This window comes from Oryzias latipes, chromosome 7 (assembly GCF_053564925.1).
Source record: "Oryzias latipes strain Hd-rR chromosome 7, Olatipes_Hd-rR_3.1".
NCBI classification, from domain to species: Eukaryota; Metazoa; Chordata; class Actinopteri; order Beloniformes; family Adrianichthyidae; genus Oryzias; species Oryzias latipes.
The window spans coordinates 23,948,023-23,968,559 of NC_136243.1; the positions used below are offsets into that span (position 1 = coordinate 23,948,023).

General features: G+C 46.3%; 1 protein-coding gene across 5 annotated transcripts in view; it reads left to right on the forward strand.

The window, feature by feature from the left end:
• Window positions 1-20,330, forward strand: part of kmt2d (lysine (K)-specific methyltransferase 2D) — a 29,629-nt gene extending 9,299 nt beyond the window's left edge. For 3 of the 5 annotated variants that reach the window (XM_011477091.4, XM_078950623.1, XM_020704648.3), the window contains 37 exons: window positions 43-84; window positions 173-361; window positions 441-626; window positions 710-832; window positions 1,184-1,305; window positions 1,389-1,518; window positions 1,615-1,701; window positions 1,778-1,855; window positions 1,950-2,108; window positions 2,905-2,974; window positions 3,095-3,333; window positions 3,412-3,485; window positions 3,647-3,697; window positions 3,783-5,363; window positions 5,446-5,634; window positions 5,915-6,054; window positions 6,174-7,897; window positions 7,987-8,107; window positions 8,244-8,325; window positions 8,403-8,469; window positions 8,562-8,794; window positions 8,889-11,765; window positions 11,851-11,994; window positions 12,121-12,285; window positions 12,380-12,527; window positions 12,624-12,693; window positions 12,771-12,943; window positions 13,097-13,215; window positions 13,306-13,441; window positions 13,601-13,722; window positions 13,811-15,182; window positions 15,277-15,413; window positions 15,518-15,648; window positions 16,704-16,989; window positions 17,107-17,180; window positions 17,249-17,357; window positions 17,433-20,330. In XM_011477091.4, the coding sequence (XP_011475393.1) occupies window positions 43-84; window positions 173-361; window positions 441-626; window positions 710-832; window positions 1,184-1,305; window positions 1,389-1,518; window positions 1,615-1,701; window positions 1,778-1,855; window positions 1,950-2,108; window positions 2,905-2,974; window positions 3,095-3,333; window positions 3,412-3,485; window positions 3,647-3,697; window positions 3,783-5,363; window positions 5,446-5,634; window positions 5,915-6,054; window positions 6,174-7,897; window positions 7,987-8,107; window positions 8,244-8,325; window positions 8,403-8,469; window positions 8,562-8,794; window positions 8,889-11,765; window positions 11,851-11,994; window positions 12,121-12,285; window positions 12,380-12,527; window positions 12,624-12,693; window positions 12,771-12,943; window positions 13,097-13,215; window positions 13,306-13,441; window positions 13,601-13,722; window positions 13,811-15,182; window positions 15,277-15,413; window positions 15,518-15,648; window positions 16,704-16,989; window positions 17,107-17,180; window positions 17,249-17,357; window positions 17,433-17,525 (11,843 nt within the window). In that variant the 3' untranslated portion in view covers window positions 17,526-20,330. The remainder of the gene's footprint in view (window positions 1-42; window positions 85-172; window positions 362-440; window positions 627-709; window positions 833-1,183; window positions 1,306-1,388; window positions 1,519-1,614; window positions 1,702-1,777; window positions 1,856-1,949; window positions 2,109-2,904; window positions 2,975-3,094; window positions 3,334-3,411; window positions 3,486-3,646; window positions 3,698-3,782; window positions 5,364-5,445; window positions 5,635-5,914; window positions 6,055-6,173; window positions 7,898-7,986; window positions 8,108-8,243; window positions 8,326-8,402; window positions 8,470-8,561; window positions 8,795-8,888; window positions 11,766-11,850; window positions 11,995-12,120; window positions 12,286-12,379; window positions 12,528-12,623; window positions 12,694-12,770; window positions 12,944-13,096; window positions 13,216-13,305; window positions 13,442-13,600; window positions 13,723-13,810; window positions 15,183-15,276; window positions 15,414-15,517; window positions 15,649-16,703; window positions 16,990-17,106; window positions 17,181-17,248; window positions 17,358-17,432) is intronic. The other 2 variants (XM_020704649.3, XM_078950624.1) reach the window with 2 other exon arrangements.
• The last annotated feature ends 207 nt before the right edge of the window (window positions 20,331-20,537 follow it).

Genomic DNA, 20,537 nt, shown 5'->3' on the forward strand with positions numbered 1-20,537 from the left:
ACCTAATTATCCTTTTATAACATTTGCACTTGCTCACAACAGTGGAATCGGCCATTATGGCGTCAATAAAAATTAAGGAGCCGGGTAAGGGACTTTTCCTTATTTATGATCTGGTCTCATGCCTGTTCTGTCATGCTAAAAATGGCTCTTTGTATTTGATGTCACTTCGCAGAACCCCAGTTCTATCGGTTGGAGGGTGTGTGGCTTACCGAGTCGGGCATGTCCCTGCTTCGCAGCATCTCCATGTCTCCTCTGCATAAGAGACGTCAGCGTCGCTCCCGTCTGGGCACTCTGTGTTGTGAAGGAGGTTCTGACGGAATGGATCTAAGAGAGGTTGAAGGGGAAGGAGAGGAGGGAAAAGGTTAGAACTTTTTATGCGCATTCACTGGTTCCTGAGCAAGTTTCAAATGTGGATCAATCACTTATTTGTCTTCATCCAGGCTGTGGGGAACCCATGGAATGCGAGTCCAAAATGGATCATCCGGGGAGCCCTGACAGAGAAGGGGGTGACAGGGATGGCGGGGCTGAAGGAGGTGCAGAAGGCATGGCTGACTGCGAGGGCCTCAAAGGAGGAGCAGAGGAGACGGAAGACAGCAAAAAAAGGAAGAGGAAACCATACCGGCCTGGTAAACCTACCGCAACATCAACAAATGTCATCTTAAGGCTCCTGAAAAAAGCTCACAGGTTGTTTATTTGCATATTGCCTCAGGGATCGGGGGCTTCATGGTGCGACAAAGGAAGTGTCACACGAGAATGAAGAAGGAGTTCTTTGCCCAGCTGGCCGGAGAGACCACTTTAGATGGACAGCCAATAGAAAGAACCATCGAAGAAGGTTGGTGACAGCAACTGTATTTAACAATTTTACTTATGCGTTCATTAGTTTAGTTTTATTTCATTAATAGTCAGCGTTTAGCTTTATTCATATTATTTCCAGCTACAGAATATTAAAATTCTCTGACTGGTTTTAGTGTAGCGTAACAAAAATGTCCACAGTTATTTAGTCACTCAGATGAAACTGTAATCAATGATTACAGGAATTAATCATTGAAATTAATCTTTCAATGCTTTCAAATCCAGAATATTCATGTTTGGATGTCTTCATCATTCTTGAATATTTAGAGTCTACAATTTAGGATACTATTGTGAGAATAGGTAATTGAACGTGATGGTTTTGTATGTTTAGGGCCCCACCCTGACATAGATAACATCTTAGATCCCAAAGCAGCAGAAGGCGAGGAGCAGGCCAAGAAGCGCCGGGGCCGAAAGAGAGGCAAACTTGAAGACATGTTTCCATCGTATCTGCAGGTTTGTGATCTCACAGAGTGCTCCTCAAACAGGCTGTAAAATTTCCCTGGAGTTAAATTTTCTCTTTTCTCTTTCTTTTACAGGAAGCTTTCTTTGGGAAGACACTAATAGATTTCAGTAAGAAAGCTGTGATGATGGTCCCTGGGCAGCGGCCAGGCGCAGGCCCTGTCCGCCCTTCTTTACCAGCAGCAGTCAGAAATGTCACGTCAGAAAGTAAGAACACGAACTGAAACTCCACGGGCTTCCAAATGTTTGTGATGCATTTTTCTGGAAAAGACAGACACGTTGCTTCTGTGTTTGTCTCTATAGCCGACCCCAAGGATTCTATGGTGGAAGGCGGTTTGCCCCTTAAACAAGAAGGGGGCGAGCCCCCACAGGCTCTTGGCGACTGCAGAGGTAAGTTTGGCTTCAGTATTGAAGCCTCTGGTTTCCTGTTTTTGTCATCACTCTGCTTAAACTGTGACGTTTTTAGGAACCTCGACACCATCCTCAACCTCAAGAGAGCAGATGTCTACTGATCCTCAAGACTGCGATGCAGAAAAAAGTGACGGTAATGTTCTTTACATGTTGATAGGTGCACATGCATGTGAAACATGCAGCAGAAAACTCAAAAGAATCGCTGGAACTGCTGCTTTGCTTAACAGGGCTTCCACACACAGTTGAGAGTGAAGATTCGGAGCGCTTCTTTAAGAAGGTTCTCGGAGTTCCTGATGGTTCTTCTTTAGGGGGTATGAAGCCCATCTTGGAAGGCAGTAAAGGAGACCTAAATCGCAGTTCCCTGCCACAGAGAATCCTTCCTGCAGGTGTGGAAAACGACTGCTTGTATAAAAAATACTGTATATATTCTAACAGTAGCCCCAGCGTTTATTAGAGACGGGCGTCTATTGGAAACTGTTTATTCCATCACAGAGAGAATGGGGATGGCTTAAGGGGTTCATTTTGGGGGGAAATTCTCTTACAAAATGCAAACAACACCACCAGATGAACATTTCAAGACTTTTTTTAAATGATGACATTGTATTATGTTCTAATTAGGGAACGTTTCTTTACTCTGAAGCATCATCAACTTCCATATCAAAAATCTTTGCTTTATAATCCATGTTCAAACCAGTTCTTCCAATCCGTTTGCTCCTTTTTCTGCAGTGTCTTCTCTACATCATTCATCTGATTGCCCCATTCCCTGAAAAGTTTAGAATCCACCCCAAAATACCGCTCAGATTCCTCACCAGAATGTTGTTTGGCGTTTGCCACAGCACAAAGTTTAGATCAAATGAGCGTTTCTTGGCGATCGCAGACACCCGGCGTAGGGGCGGGGGGGTCTCTTAAAGGAGCCCGACCACTATTGGAGACCGGCGTCTGAAGTAACGAGCACCTAGTAAACCCGGCGTCAGTTAGAGACCGGCCACTACTTGAAGATATACAGTATAAAAAAAAATGCATAATTTTTTTTAAATGAAAGAAAGACGACATGAGGTGTTAAATTACAGTTTTTAATTTATTTATTTTTGATCAAAGCCTTGTTTGTAGGCTTTGTCTCTTAAAAACTTCAATAAAGTTCAAGTGAGGCTTGTTTTAAAAAACAAATATGATCTCTTCCAGGCTCCCTGCCCTCAGCTGGAATGATGGATGGATTTCCTGGCCTCTCTCAGCCTCCCTTCTTTGACATGAGGTAGGATCAATATTTGATTTTTTTTTTCCAATTTTACTGCTCCATATTTTTGTAGTTTGAAAATATTTTGTCTTCTGTTTTTTTCTGTGAAGATTTAATGTAACCTTTATTGTTGTACAGGGACAGAGGAGGACTGTTCAGTCCAGATGGGGGAGAGGAGAGCCCATGGGCCACTCCTTCCACTCCTGCAACCCCCTCCTCCCCACCCACTCCCACAGAGGCAGAAGGCGATGGGCTTTCCTACAACCAGCGCAGCCTTCAGCGCTGGGAAAAAGATGAGGAGCTGGGCGAGTTCTCCACCATATCCCCTGTTCTTTATGCTAACACCAATTTCCCGAATCTGAAACAGGATTACCCAGGTTTGTGTGACGTGTCATGGTCCTGTGCAGAATCTATTATCCGTTTGTTGCAGCTGCCTAACATTTCTTCTGCTCCAGACTGGGCGAGCCGCTGTAAGCAGATCATGAAGATCTGGAGGAAAGTGTCAGCTGCTGACAAGGTTCCATATCTAGTGAGTAGTGCTGAATCATTCCATCTAAACAGACTATGTGTCAAGCATTCAATATGTCATATTTGGACATTTGATAATGATTAACATTTGATTCATTGTGTTTAGAAGGATGTTTTGTGACAAATGGAATTATTAAATGTTTGTAACTTTTCTCATTCTAGCAAAAGGCCAAAGATAATCGGGCAGCTCAGAGGATCAGCAAGGCGCAAAAAGTAATATGATTGTCCCCTCTCTATCCAATTTTTGCATTTTCTTATACTCTATTTTGGTTGATGTTTTCTTCTTTCTTTTAAACAGCAGGCAGAAAGTCAGGTCTGCAGGCCGATCAAGACAGAGCCAGGCCGTACAAAGGGAGAACGCCCCAACTTGCATCTCCAGATCCCTCCGCCTTCTGGATGTGCATCTGTTTCTTCCCAGCCCAGCTCTGCAGAGAGCCCGTTTCCTTTTCCTCCAGATTCGGGATCATCCTCTGTCTTTTTCTCAGATGGACCTAGTAAGACCCCGTTATCAGCTGAAATTCGGGCTGATCCCTTGGCCAAACTTCCTCCTCAGTCACCCCATTCTCACTCATATCCATCCACACCATTCTCTCATGCTGGGGCCAGCCCCTTACAGGCTTCTTCCTCAGGTTATTCTGCATGTGGCCCTCAGGGTCCTCCTCAGGGACGGTCAGCTAGTGTTGGCTCTTTTGAAATGCAACCAGGAACTCCTGGAACCCCAAGACGGGCTCAGCAGGTTGACCCCTACTTCCGATCCCAGCTGCAGCAGCAATCACAGCAAGGCTCTCAGGAGTCCATAGGACCTCATGAGAGTCACCATGCAAGAGCTCCTGGAGTTGTGGATTTACCCATTTTCTCACCATCTCAAAATACCCACTATGGAGACTGTTTCAGAACCCAGCAGGGAATAGGTCAGGCAGAGTTTGCTTCATCTTCATCTCCATCTGCTGTACCGTCTTCACCTGCAAGTACAGGACCCTACAGGGCTGAGTTGAGTGTACTTTCTCCACACTCTTCTGCTGCTGGAAGACCCGAGCTTTCCTCTGATTCTCCAGCTGGAGGTCTGGAGTCTGGGGATGGTTTATTCAAGGCTCCTATGACACCGAGAATGCATCAAGGGGAAAGTGGGCCACTTCATCCTGGAGCTTCCCCAAGTCATTCTGAGGGCTATAGACAGTCCCCCTCCCACAATCTCTCTGACCTTCACGCTCCATCACCCAGACCGCAGTCTGCTGATAACTGTTCAATTGGGCCCCAAAGACACCCAGCAGCTCAACAGGATCTTGGTGGTGCCAGAGTTCCCTCAAGTCCACAGTCCAGGAGCAATTCCCAGTCCCCCCACACCCCTGGTGGCATGTCCAATGATGGTTACCATGCCAGATCTCCTGCCACCCCTCGTTTTCACTCCCCGGACCCTTGTTCTCAGCCACCGTCGAGGCCGCAGTCCACAGATCCTTTTACTTCCATTCACAAACCTCCTCGCACACCGTCTCAGACTCAAGAAGGAGCTGGAAGTTACAAAACCTCACCTCATCCCCACCAACCACCTTCATCGAACTCTGCCAACACTTCCACTGGAGATCCCCTCTCTGGGAAACCGTCAGCCCCCCCAGCTTTCAGTCGCAGCCCCACTGCAGGCAACTTCCAGATTACCCAGCAGCAGGTGCAGACGACACAGGGTCAGTCTCCACAACCTCAGGTCACATTAGGAGTGGACACTCACAGCTCTAGGGCGCCCTCTTCTGGATCTCAAGATCTATCTGTCAATCCCCCTGACTCTGCTCAGCAGCCAGTCTCTCAAGAAATGCCAGATATGTCTCCAGCACAGGACCCTTCATTAGTGGGACTCAGCCCACCAGAGCTGGAGAAACACAAACAGGTATAGCTGTCTAACGTGGCTAAAGCTTTTGATAATACAGATCTGATGTGTTTTTGTAATTACTGCTTTGTGTGCTTTTTAGCGCCAGAAACTTCGGGAATTCATTATCAGGCAACAAATGCAGAAAAACTCCATGAGACAAGAGCGGGAGGCCGCAGCGGTTTCTGCTGCTGCTGCTGCTGCTGGAAACACCTCACCTGGCTGGTCTGGAGGAGAAATGGGATCCTTTGGGCAAGAGAAGACCCACAGAGCGCCACCACCTTATCCACAGGTATATGTGCAGCAATGCAGCTTTACAGTTCATTCAATTTCATGTCACTGTTTGAAGGATATTTGCAAACCTAAAATACCAACATCACATCAGCGACAACACCATTCTTCTTAATGTAACTTTGAGGAGAAAGTTGTGTAAGTGGCACATATGTAATTTCTGAATAAATGTTTAGCTTAACCAGTGTCTACACCACACTAGCTGCATGTTTGCCCCCCAGACAATAAGGGACAGCTAAATAACCAAGGAATTAACAGGTTTGTTTTCTTTTTTCCTCTAGGATCGTGCTCCTGCTGCTGCTTCTGGAGGTCAGACTTCTGCTACGGGGAAAATGCCAATGCCTATAGAAGGTATGGATGAAAAGCTCATTCGTCCACCACTGGTGACCACACCTGCTGCTATGGATCCTGCTGCCCTGAGGTATACGCTTTCTTTCACCAATGTTTGTGTGATTTAACGACTCGTCTAGCACAAAGTAAACATCTGAAGACAATATTTTAGTGTATTAAACGTGTGTTTTTTTTAAATTTTATTTTCAGGCAACAGGGCCCTACAAGACCTCAAGGCATGTTTCCTCGTCCACCATTCCATCCTCAATGGCAAGGCCAGACTCCTGGTCAAAGGAGGTTTCCTCAGCCTGGCATGGACTCGATGGCTGTAAGGCATAATCTCAACCCAGGTGTTAACATCCAGGGGGTAGAAGGCATGGGTAACCCTCATTCCATGATGCCAGGACACGGCGAGACCATACAGCCATTGGGTCAAGGTCCCCCACCACAGTTCATCGAGCTGAGGCACAATGCACAAAGACTACCTTTGCGTCCACAGTTCATACCCCGTGGACCTCAGCCAAGACAACGTCTCTTTATCCCACAACAAGAGATGAATGCAGCGTATGTTCAGCAACACCCCATAGCCCAAGCTGGTGGCATTCAAACAGAGGGAGGTGGTGGCTCCAAGCTGGAAATGCCGCAGGGTGGTCTGCCAGTCTTGCTGCCTCAGCAGTCTGCTGGTATTGTGTCGCAACAGCCTCACTTTCAGCATCATGCCACTTCTTCCAACTCGAGCGCAGCTGGTGCCGAGCAGCATCCACTTGCACGGACAGGCTTAGGGCCACAGCACCAGCCTGCAGCTGTACAGAGCAGCGAGGAGTTACCGGAGCCGGATCTTGAGGGGCTGGGGGAGGCTGCTGGGGATGAGGGTGTGGAAGATGAGGATGATCTGGCCCTCGACCTGGATCCTGATAAAGGAGATGACGACTTGGGTAATCTGGGCAATCTTGAAACCAATGACCCACATTTAGACGACTTGCTTAACAGTGACGAGTTTGACCTGCTTGCTTACACTGACCCCGCGTTGGACCAAGGTGACCCTAAAGATGCGTTCTCAGACCAGCTAAGGCTGGTGGAAGCAGAAAGTGAAGCACCTTCATCTTTGTCTGGACCTACCCATGTGAAGCTGGAGGTCAAGGTCGAGCAGGGGCAGGGGAAGTCTTTAACCAAACCAATGTCAAATATGTCCAAGATCAAGACAGAGGGGAGAGGTTTGACCCCTCAGCTTCAGCCTGCACAGACTATGGTCAAGGATGAAATGGGAAATGCTGTGTCGGTGCTCCTTGGCAGGACCACACCAACGTCCAAAACACCACAAGCAGAACAGCAGTCCGCCTCTCTCGGCTCTGTTCGATTAGGTGGAGTTCCATATCCCTTGCCAGGCCAACGGGATTCTTTTCCTGCTGGTGCCTCACATGGAGATATTTGTGACGATCCACTGGGACTGCCAGATGTTGGAGGCCAGGGTTCTCCAGCAGTAGATTTGGCAAAGGTTGAGAGCTCTTTAGAGGGGGAATTGCCTCTTCTAATACAAGATCTTTTGGAGCACGAGAAGAAAGAACAACAGAAACAACAACAGTTGAGCTCCCTTCATCATGGAGGAATGGCTTCCCATTTTCCTGGCATCTCCAGTCAACACCCAAACCCACAAGTACCTGGGCAACTAATGCTGCAGCACCAACATCGTCCTCCACCGCAGGGGCTGATGGCACAGCCGGGACTGGCTCCTCGAGCTCCAAACATGTTGCAGCAACAGCATCATCAGCAGAGGTTCATGGCTCCTGGAATTGGGCCTCAGGCTCACATGCCTATGGCTCCACAGCAGGCCATGATGAGAGCAGCACAGCCTGGGATCCATGCAGGCCTTGCTCATCAACCGCAGGCAGTGGTCAAACAGTCACCTTTGGTGAACAGTTTTTTCCCTGATAAAGGTAAAAACAGCAGCCGTTCCTACAATCAGTACTGTTTGTGATGCTTTTTTCTTCTCACTTTGACCAGTAAATCTGTTTTTTTGTTACAGATCTGGACAAATTTGGTGATGATATCATGGATCCAATTGCCAAGGCTAAGATGGTGGCGCTTAAGGGTATAAAGAGAGTGCTGACCCAGGATCCGATGGTTGTAACGCCTGGAATTAACAGGTATTTCTTTGTAAATGCGCACCGTGTTTGTGTTTTTCTGTTTAGAATTAGTAAGAAAATGCTTCACAATCAAATTCACCGTAGAATTTTATTACTTAACCTGTAGATTTGAATCCATTTCTTTCTTGTTCCTCAGGCAACAGGTTTCCCTGCTTGCTCAGAGGCTGGCTTCTGGTCCTGGTACAGATCCAGCTCAGGGTGCAGCTGGACCATCAAAGGTATGAAACTGGTTTTTAAAACCATTGTTAATGAAAATGATCGCCAATGGATTAAAGTGTGCTCTATTGGTTTTTAGGATGGAGAAGCAAGCGATCCTTCCCAGTCAAGACCTAATCCTCCTCAGTTTGTGCAAGGAATAATCAGTAGGTTTTTTCTAATACCCGACTAAGTTGGAAATGTGTTACGCCCGTTATTCTTTTGAAGGTGATCTAATATTCTTCTTTGTCCGTGTCAGATGAAGCAGAACAGCACCAATATGAGGAATGGCTCCTTCATACTCAGCAGTTACTCCAAATGCAGCTGAAGATTTTGGAAGAGCAGATTGGAGTTCACAGAAAGTCCCGGAAGGCCCTGTGTGCCAAGCAGCGCACCGCTAAGAAAGCTGGAAGGGAGTTTGCTGAAGCAGACGCAGAAAAACTAAAGTTGGTCACAGAAGAGCAAAGCAAAATTCAGAAACAACTTGATCAGGTGTGTAAACATTTAAGAGCAGCTGTCGAATCCTTGTTTTGCAACGCCCTGCATCTGACATGTCAATAAAAATAATTGTAATGATTTGTTTCAGGTGCGGAAGCAGCAGAAGGAGCACACCAATCTCATTGCAGAGTACAGAAGTAAGCAGCAGCAACATCAACAAGGCTCTGGTCTTCTTACTCCGGGTCATTCTGCTCAAGGCGGCCCGCCTCACATGTTTCCAAAAATGCCGGGTCAGATGGTGATGGGCCAGCAGGGGACTCCAGTAATGGGCCAGCATCCTGGTATGATGGCCCAAGGTGGAGTGCCTTTGAGAATGCCACAAGGACAGCCCTTTATTGGAGGAGCACAGCCTCAGCATCCTGCTGCTCTGGGAACCAACGTTCCCAGGGTACCAGGTCCTGGAGCTCCACCAGGCTTCTTCCCACAAGCACCTGGAATCCAAGGTGCAGATCCCAGGATTCTTCAAGAAAGACAGCTTCAGCATCGGATGCAGATGGCAAAGCTCCAGCAACAGCAGCAGGCGATGATGGGTCAGCAGCCGATGCCACAGCAGGTTCAACACCCTAACCAGCAGGCTGGTTTAATCACCCAGCCACAGTCTGCTATGATGGGAAATCAACTTATGGTTCAACAACAGGCTAACTGTCAGCAAGGAATGCTTGCTAATCAGACTAATCAGCAAAGCATGGTGCAGGTCCAGCAAGGAATCGTGTCGAGTCAGTCTGGGACTCCAACACAACAGAACCTTGTTGGAGGCCAGCTTAACAACCATTCTCAAGTCCCAATGGCGCCCCAGAGAGGTGTCATGGGGAATCACTCAGCACAGCAGCTCAGACCTCAGTTGATGATGGCGCAGCAGGGTATGGTGGGTCCTCCCCATCAGCCCGGGCTCAGGGGACCCCGGGCTCATCTGACTCCTCAGCAGCAGAACATTCTAGCCCAACGCATGCTGGCATCTCAGCAGCAACAGAATGTTGCAAACAACCTGACCCCTCTTCAACAGCAGCAAATGTCCCAGCAAAGCCACCCCGCACAGATGATCGGTCAGTCCAGTCAAGAGCAAGAGGGGCTCTCCAAACCCTCCACCCCACAGATCGGCTCCCCGCCGGCGGCTGGAAGCAACACTCCCCAGCAGCACGGTTCCTCTGAAAGTCAAAGCTCTGGATCCAAGGAAGGTGGCATCCTCAGTCCTGAGGCAAGAACCCCGCAGCACAGTGGACCATCCACTCCCATTCAGATGTCTCAACAAGCCTCTTTAAATGAGAACCTGCCTGGTTTGGGTCAGCAGCAACATCAAAGCCAGGTGCACATTACCCAGCATCACCAGCCTAACCCCCAGTCTGTTCACGAGCAGCAGACAGGAATGTCTGGAAACGTGCATATGGCTGTGTCTCAGGAACAGCTGTATCAAGTTCCCCTGACTCAGCAGAGACAGGCTTCCCTTAGTGCTGACAAACCTGCTCTGATGACCATAAAAGAAGAAGGCAAACCAGCTGATTTCATTGCTCAACAGAAAAGCGTTCAAAATGCTGCAGAGCAGTCACATGGCTCCACCATGCAGCAGCAGGTTATGGGTCAGAGTCATCCCAGCCAGCCACAGTCTGCCCCAATGGGCCTTAATCCACAGCAGCAAGCCCTCATGGCCCAGCAGAAGCAACAGGCAATGATGGGCATGATGAGAGCTCAGCAGCAGGGGATGATGATGCAGAGGCCCATGGTTCCACCAGGACAGATTCGAACCCCCATCAACATCCAGGCCATTATTGCTCAGAATCCTCAGCTCCGCAACCTTCCTCAACCCCAACAGCTCCAGCACTTACAGGCCATCATTGCTCAGAGGCACCTCCATCAGGGTCAGATGCTTAGAATGTCAGTGAATCCAGGCCAGCCAGGTCAGATGAGACCACAAGGACCTCCGGTTGGGCAGCAGATGATGGGCATGGAAGGACGTCACATGCCATATGGAGGCGCGGTGCCGCCAGGAGCAGCGGTAAGTCAGCAAGCACCGGGCATGTTTGGCCAGCAGCCTAATGCTACTCCTCAAATGCAGCAGGAGATGATGGTCCCTGTCCAGAAGCCCCCACCAACAGGGGAGATGATGCAACAACACATGAGAGAGCAGGTACCCCGTTCTCCTATGGACCAAAGCTGGATGATGAGTTCAGCTTCTCCACGTACCGCATTAGCCAACTCTCCCGGGGATCCACAACGGCACTCTTTTAATCAAGCCATGCCTTCACCCACTCCCAACCAAAACAAACAACAAACACTAATGGCAGCTGCTGGAGGGCGCATGCAGGGCTCTCCATCTCACGCATATTCTCCGAGAGTTCCTTTTGGCATGAGCCCAGTCCACCCATCTTCTCCTCATTCATCTCACGTTTCTTCACCGTCTGGAGCTGGAAGGGGAAGTCCATACAGCCAAGTCAAGGCCTCCCCACTGAGGTCACCCGAGTCCAGGACGCCATTTGATTGCCCGCCACTGAAAACAGAAACTTTGCTATCAGGCAGTGAAGCTTCTAAGACCGCCTCACTCATTCCTAATGGGTTAGAGAAAGGCCCGAATCTTCAGCAACAGTTGCATCAAGTCACAGACGGCCAAACGCAAGCAGAGCTGTGTCAACTGACGGTTCAGAACATAAAACAAGAACCAAGAGAAGTTCAGTGTGACGGAGCAGCAGAGGCCAGTCCTGGAGCCATAAAGAGAGAGGCAGCCTGTGAAGTGGGTGCTTCAGAGAACAACACTAGCTCCATTACATCTGCAAACCTGGCTAATAACCCCGAAAGCCAAGGGCTTAGATCAGAGACAGGACAGCAACTTCTACAAAAGCTCCTAAAAACTAAAAATATTCAGCTTGGCGCTCCGAGGCCCTCCGAGGGCATCCACAGCGAGATCAATGGTCACATCAACAGCAAACTGGCAATGCTTGAACAAAAACTGCAAGGGACTCCACGCAATATGGAGGTAAAGGTATATTTTTCAATGTTTTTTTGAACTAATCTTGTAATGGTTTTAGTTATAAAGCATTTCGTCTTCTTAACTTCTACAGGATTTACAGTCTATAACAAAAAGACCTCCTGTGCAAAAACCAAAGCGCACAAATAAGGCAAACGGAGTGCCGATCTCACGGAAGAAGAGCAAGAAAGACGAGGTTGGGAAAAACGCTGAAACCCTAATAAAACAAATCAAACAGGTAAAAAAGTCAATGTGTCTGTTTTTAGTGCCACAATTTCATCTAGATACACATTTTCTTATTTTATTATCTGCCTTTTTGCTACACAATTCTTCCTTTTAAACCTGAAAAAACGTCATCTTCCAGGGCCTCTCTTTACTGCCTTTGATGGAGCCGTCAATCACTGCCAGCCTGGATGTGTTTGCCCCGTTTGGAAGTAGCCCGGCTAATGGCAAAGTCCAGCTCAAAGGATCATTTGGAAATGCAGTGCTAGAGAACATACCAGACTACTATTCTCAGTTACTCACTAAGGTACATTGAAACTGCACATGTAGGATGGGTGTTGAGTTTTGCAATCCAAGTCTGCAACGGTGTAAAAAGTTCTGAACGGTTTGTACTTTTACAGAGTAACCTTAGCAACCCTCCAACGCCCCCGTCTTCTCTGCCACCTACTCCACCACCATCCGTTCAGCACAAGCTGCTGAATGGAGGGATTCCAGGGGAGGAACATTCTGAGGGCCAGAAAGACACAGAGACGGCCAAAGAGCCTCTGGGTAAATCTTCGATTCTGTTGCAGTGTGTTAACCTGCTGCTTTTCTGCGGGTTCCTTCATTCCTGTTAAATCAATTTCTCTGCGGAATCTGTTACAGAGGAGGTGAAGAGTGTGGATATCCTAGCAGCCCTGCCCACCCCACCTCACAACCACAGTGAAGACATCAGGTGGGTTTAAATTGCCAAAAAATTGAAGTATGTGTGGATACAGTGGTTGTAAATGAGGGGAATTAATTATTTAACAGGATGGAGAGCGATGATGAAGATGCTCCAGAAAGCATCATCCCAGCATCGTCCCCTGAGAGTAACGTGGGAGATGAAACGCCCCGTTTTCCTCACCTGCGAGAGCCTAAGGAGGAGGAAACTGACAGAGCAATTTCTCCAATTATACCCCTCATACCGCGCACCGCCATCCCAGGTATTTCTGCAGCATCCAAAGTGACAGGTGGCGTAATAACTATCATTGTGTTAATATGTCATGAAGGGTGGGAGTTGAAGAAGTTCAATTTTACCTGTCACAATTTCTTTCAAGTTAACTCTTACCAACATTTTTATTTATGTTTTTGCACAGCATTTCCTGAGAAGCAGACTGATCCTGATGGGAGGGCGGTTTCCACGTCCAACAACTGGGAAAAGTCATCAAGCAACGAAGTGTCTGTCACCTTTACAATGTCCTCTGCTGCAGCCAAGGTACGAGCCACACTTTAATGACTGCTTTGTTCAATCTTATACTTCATCTGCACTTTTTTTTTTTAATCTCCGCACTTGTTTCCTCCACAGAAACTTAACAATGTAATGATGGCAATGGCCCAGCTGCTTAACATAAGGATGCCGGGTTCCTATGACATCACCTTTCCTTCACAAAACACCGATATGTCTGCAGTGGACGGTTCCGGAAAAGGACCTGATCAGTCAGGTGGGCGTTTAAAGACCAAATGACAAGAATGTCATTCATATATGAAGTTTTTCAGTGTTAAACTTGTTGTTTCAAAGCTAAATGTGTTTTATGCTATGACCAACCGTGAGCGATTAGTCCATACATCAAAGCTCATTTTAATGTTGCCATGGTTTCCAGGGGCTTTGTGCTCAAAGGACGACGCTGCATCCAATCAGGATGAGTGGCTGAGGCAGTTTGATGTTTCGTTGCCGGGCTGCACGTTGAAGAAACAAGTAGACATTTTGGCTCTTGTTAAACGGGTTAGTACTTTCCTGTTTGAATCTGTTTATCTATTTGTGTTTTTTCTTCCTTAAATCATTTGTGAGCAAATAATCTTGTGTTTCTTAGGAATTCCAGGAGACAGACGACAAACCAGTTCAGCATTGTTACACAACCAAAGTAAACGATCTGGACGTACGCCACCTTCCTGTTATACCTGTGGAGGAATCACCACCTCCGTCCCCACTGCCTCCTCAACCTCCCCCATCCTTGCATGCAAAGGAGAGTGAAGCTGAGTCTTCCAAAAACGTGACACCTCCCTGCCCGGCGTTCCTGAGTCCTGTCACTATCAAGACTAAAATTGACCCTGATCAGGAAGTTGCTACTTCTGGAGAAAATGCTAGATGTGCTAATACCGCAGAAGGTGATGTTCCTGCTCAGGAGTTGGTTCCTGAACCAACAGCTGCCGCTGCACATTCAGATCCTTCTGCGTCTACTGAAGATCTTCCAACTCTCAGCATCAAGGAGGAGGACTCTGTCACTGAGTCCTCCCAACCCCCTAAAGATTCTCCCATTATCATGGAGTCTTCCCCTAGGGCTGTTAAGCAGCAGAGGCCTCTCTCCCCCGATGAAGAAATGGTTCAATCTAAGATGAAGAGATGGAAGGGGATCCGCTGGAAGCGTCTCCAGATCGTCCTCTCAATCCGAAAGGGTGGATCAAAGAAGGAGAGCAGCCGAGAGGTGTCTGAGCTGATGGAACGCCTGCGCATCACCCTTCGACCGGACAGGCTGCCCCGGGACAAGCGCAAATGCTGCTTCTGCCACGAGGAAGGGGACGGGTCCACAGACGGGCCCGCACGTCTGCTGAACATCGACGTGGATCTGTGGGTGCATCTCAACTGTGCTTTGTGGTCCACAGAGGTGTATGAGACTCAAGGGGGCGCGCTGATTAACGTGGAAGTGGCTCTGCGTCGCGGACTGCGGACTCTTTGCGCCTACTGCCAGAAAACCGGTGCCACCAACAGCTGTAATCGGTTGCGCTGTCCAAATGTCTACCACTTTGCGTGTGCCATTCGAGCGCGGTGCATGTTCTTCAAGGACAAGACCATGTTGTGCACGCAGCATAAGCTGAAGGGCCCCAGTGAGGATGAACTCAGTACGTTTGCCGTTTTGCGCCGTGTTTACATTGAGCGTGACGAGGTGAAGCAGATTGCCAGCATCCTGCAGAGGGGTGACCGGATACACCTGTTCCGCGTGGGCGGTCTTATCTTCCACGCCGTTGGCCAGTTGCTGCCCTCCCAAATGGCCAACTTCCACTCGGCCACCGCCATCTTCCCCGTTGGCTACGAGGCCACGCGTATCTACTGGAGCACGCGTGTACCCAACAAGCGGTGCCGCTACCGCTGCCGCATCAGCGAGGATGATGGCCGCCCCCTGTTTGAGGTTCGCGTTCTGGAGCACGGCATGGAGGATCTGCACTATCGAGACGCTTCTCCAGATGGTAAGAGCGCTTATCTTTCAACGGTCATCTGCAGCGTGTCTCAAAGCCGCTCTTCATTAACCACTTCTTTGTTTTGTTTTACTGTTATCTTAAGGGATTTGGGAGCGGATTGTGCAGCAGGTGGCTAAACTCCGTACTGATTCATCCATGCTGAAGCTCTTCACCGAAAACCTGAAGGGAGAGGAGATGTTTGGCCTCACTATTCACGCTGTCATGCGGATCACTGAGTCTGTAAGAACCTGTCCTTGTTGGTTCATCTAAAGGAAACGGAACATCTAACAATCAATCAGAGGAATCGGAAAAACTAACCTGAGCCGCGTTCTTTGGCCTTTCAGTTGCCAGGAGTGGAGAACTGCCAAAGCTACCAGTTTCGATACGGCCGACATCCCTTGATGGAGCTCCCTCTCATGATAAACCCCACTGGCTGCGCTCGCTCCGAGCCCAAGGTCTCCACACAGTGCAAGAGGTAAAAGCCTCCTTTATCACCGAGCCCAGAAAAATCCCTGTGGGAGCTTTTGGCAGATAACTTGTGAATATTGTAGTTCAAAGAAGGAGGATTATTGATGTTTTTAAAGCTGTAAACCCCATCTTTATACACTTTTCTCAGACAAACACGGACATTTTCACACTTTTCTCTTATCATTTCAACCCTTTGACGAAAAATACGTCCAGTTTTATAGAATGAGAACAAAAATCTGATCACAGGCAGAGATGAAGGGAACTGGCAAACTAAAAGCATTCTGTGCAGGAAACATTGATTGATGATGCAGAAACACAGTCCAGTTTTAAAAAAAAAACATACATTTAATGAGTTTGTTGTTTCTTTTAAAAGAATTATTAAAAATGTATTTAAAATGTTTATAGTTATTGTTAAAAATCTAAGTGGTTAGCTGTGCACTGTTGGGTAGATTACCACTCATTTCAATCCCTAACCCCTAAAAGACTATCTAGTGCCCTGGATTTGAAAGCACTTCGGACACCATGCTCACTACTTTTTTTTTTTTTTTTTTAACAGCAAATATAACATCAGCGATTTTCCCGAAGTAAAAACCTTATAAATATAAACCTTTTACCAAGACTATTTATGTTCTGATGATAAACTCTCATAATGATTTCTAAAAAATAATGTTATTTATTTATTTTTAAGTGACATGCAATGCATTGTGGTCTACATTCCCTAATCTAGTGTGCATCGATGCAGACGAGTTTTTTGCAAAGACTTGTACTGGATTTTGGACTTGTAGATTCAGACTCCCCGACAAAACGATAAACAGACTATATAGTGCTCTAAGGACTGAATAGTAGGAGTGTGTATCGATAAGAGTCAACATTGTCTGATTTCCACAACAAAATATTTAAAATAGATACAAATATCGCCAAATGTCGCTAAATTGATTTCTCCCTGCATCCCTACTGAATACTGAAACAATTTAGACATAACTTGTCTCTGCAAAGTTCTGTTTTTAACATTTTTGTAGCTCTTCAGGGTCCTAGTTCAGATTCTCTTCTGCTTGTCTCAAGGCCTCACACTCTAAACAGCACGAGTGTGTCAAAGGCCTACCAGAGCACCTTCACCGGAGAGCTCAACACACCGTACAGCAAGCAGTTTGTTCACTCCAAGTCCTCCCAGTACCGCCGTCTGAAGACCGAGTGGAAGAACAACGTGTATCTGGCTCGCTCCCGCATCCAGGGCCTGGGGCTGTACGCGGCCAAGGATCTGGAGAAGCATACGATGGTCATAGAGTACATCGGCACCGTCATACGCAACGAGGTGGCCAATCGGCGAGAGAAGATCTACGAATTGCAGGTGAGTCCTGCACAAAGGGAAAACCTTACAGGGTTCATTGCCAAAAAAAAACCTGCAAAACATCTAGAAACTTGCACTTAAAAGGTTTGACACAAACTTTGACTTTTATCTGCTTAGAACCGGGGGATCTACATGTTCCGCATCAACAACGAGCAGGTGATTGATGCCACTCTCACAGGAGGTCCAGCTCGGTAAGTGTTGGTTCACAAGTGTTTCCCTGGTTACAACTACCTTTCCTGACTTTCCTCCTTTTTCCCAGCTACGTCAACCACTCCTGCGCCCCCAACTGTGTCGCTGAGGTGGTAACATTTGACAAAGAAGACAAGATCATCATCATTTCCAGCAGAAGGATCCCCAAGGGCGAAGAGGTGCGGTACACCTCAAAGCATTTTGGATTTGTTCATGTGATCACGCCCGTTGGTAACTGGTTTTCCTTCTTTCAGCTGACGTATGACTACCAGTTTGATTTTGAGGACGATCAGCACAAGATCCCTTGCCACTGCGGCGCCTGGAACTGTCGGAAGTGGATGAACTAACCGGCTGATGGCGGATTTGTCCCTCGCCGGTCCCGGAACAGTCCTGCGCCAAAGCCTTTGAATCCTACATAGCCAGTGAATAAGCTGTTTTGAAAGACGTGGAGGAAGGCTATCCTCTGCTGTTGAAGACTAAAGTGTTGACACCTGTAGCCAAAGGTTTGAAGAGCATTAATCAGTTAAACCACCTTACATCAATAGCAGCTCGATGGTGGGATGAACTTGTTTTCTCAGCCAACCCCGCTCCTCCTCCTCCTCCCCGTCCCCCGTGACTGTTTTTACTGTGGGTGAGCTTGCAGTGGTTGTTCCACCATTCTCAACATCTACCAAATAATCCCACCCTCTGCAATCTGTGTGTGTGCAGAGCTCGCCTGGAGCTTCGACAAAAAGCCATGTTAAAATACTAAGAATGAACTCAGAATGCTGTTTATGTTTGGAGTCGGACCTATTTCCTGTTCCGTCACACGCCCCCCGCCCCTCTCCTTCCACCACCTCCCAGAAAAAGCACTTTCCTTCATTGACGACAACACAGATATTGGCTGGCAAGACAATCTTGATGTGGCTTTGTATAAGAACTGTGTGTGATTGATGGAAAGAAACACGAGACGAAAGGTAAAAAAGAAAAAAGAAAATCACAAAGGTATTCATCTGTGGCTTCAGATGCTGGAGTCCTAAGGTGGGTTAGCTTGACCCGGTCTACCTCACTGATTAGCGGGAAATGACTGCTTTGTATAAAATCCTAACTGCTACTGTGGAATTGCTCTGTAGGGGGCGGGAGCTTTTATTTTTTTGTTTGTTTTTTGTTTTTTTAAACGGGCTTAGCCCTCTCGGACAAGCAGGGAATCTAAAGCAGCAGGTTTGCTCTCTACTCTATGCTGAGTTTGATTTACAATAATGAGCCGCATAATTATTATACATGAATTATTTATACAGAGGAAATATATGACCGTTTTGATAAGAGACTGCATGAAAATCACAATCAGACGCTTACAGGTCATCATTCATGCCCAACATCCTGGATATCGATGTTTTCTTTTTTTTTTTAGGTTTTTCTTTTCTCTTCTGCATCTCAAAATCACACTGTGTGAAAGCACAATAACATCCAGCTTTGAGTTTCTTTAGACTGTAAGATCTAAACCAACGGTTCCAAGACCAGATATGGTCTTTGATGAATGAGGATTATGAAGAATAAAAATGAACCAAGTACCCTTTAGATGCTTGCTTTATACATTCACTTGTTGAAATGGAGCCAGTGGATGCACGACTACTGTCCCCATGTTTTTAAACCCCCTAACTCTTTTCCACAACCTTTGATCATGCATCTTCCTCTGTATTATTTAATAGACTGTTGTTTCTCTTTATTGTAGTGGGTCTTCTGCCAAAATCCAGCCTACTTCCCCTCTAGTGAGCTTTTTTTCTAGTGCTGGTACTGTCTGAACAAGGCTGAGCTGATGGCAGGTAAAGACTTCTCGGAAAATAAAAGGGCATTTGTTTTATTTCTTGTGCAAAGATGGAAAAAAAACAAACAGAAATCTTTAAAGGGAGCATTACTTCGACTCCAACCTCCCAAACTACTTTGATTCCTTCTTCCCCTAACCTATGACCTCACATGAATAAAAATGCAAAGTTGTACAAACTGTAAATATAGTATATGCATTAGGAGACTCATTATCCAACCCCCCCCCCCAACCCCTTTGTAATCAAATTCAAAAAATTGGAGGGAAAAAAAAAACCAACCACTGGATACCATTTTAACAAACTGTACATAAATATAAATATATGTAAAATGGCAAACTAATATCTTTATGTATATGAACCAGAGTGTTTTGCATTTACCTGTTTTTCTATTAGTGTTTTTTGCTATAAGCTCTCAGAGAAAAGTCTGTTGAAATGGATATGAGGAAAAAAAAATCTCAACCATGACAAAACGCCAAGGGGATTACCGAACCGTCTGTGGGGAGTTGTGGATTAGACATTTAAAAAAAACGAAGAAAAAAAATTCACTTCTTGCATAAAAGGCAGTACAATGGTGCATAGCATTTGTATTTATGTAATATTGTTTTGTGTTTATTTTTTGGTTTTATTTATGCTACTGCTTGTCGATTACCAAAACGTGTCCCTTAATCTGTCACAATTGGATTACTATAGTCTTCATTGGAAAAATCCCGACAATATCGTTAGTGGTTTGCTTTCTTGATATCTTCCCTATAGAGGTGAACGTGTTGGTAAACCTTGTGAAATGGTTACTTGGCCTAATATATGTTATTATGTAATACTTCAAGTTAATCCTATACTTAACCTGGTAATGAATTGCACTCATATTATTACGGAGAACTTCTCTAAAGTGGTAGATCTGGATCCAAACTTCTATATTTTTTTTGATAAGTTTCTATGTCGAAGGAAGACCGGGACAAGACCTTATGATGCTCACTGGATTTTAGCGTGAATAATTTAAACTTCGCCGAATCTTTAATTTAAGTTCTCTGCATATCTTCTAATTTAATAAAAAAGAGAGAAAAAAAAAGAGAAAAAGTTTTGCTCAAATTGAAGGTTTTTTTTAACCTTAGCTTTTTAGAAAGATGTTGCATCTGTACAGCAGAGATACTTTTAGGGGAAATGAATAAATATGACCATTTTTATTGTATGTGGCATGTTTTGTAAGAATATTCTTTCAAATTGTACAGATTTTTTTCAGGACTTCAGAGGTTGCATCTCTTTATATACTGGTTTCCCGCTTTCCTTTCCCCCTTCATCTTATTTGTCTGCTTTTGTTTCTCGGAAAGGAAAATAAAATGCATTTTAAATATGTCCTTAGTCTCAGACTTGTGTGTCCATCATTTACAGTGAGTTAAGCTGTTTCACAAGCATGTGGATCAAAGAAAAGGGGATTTGAGCTCAACTCAGTTCATCTAGTTACCACTAGGTGGCCTCACAAGTTGGTCAGCCTCCATTCACTCGTAATGTGAACTTGTCCAACCAGAAAATACCTTTTTGGATTACTGTACTCATTTTGGA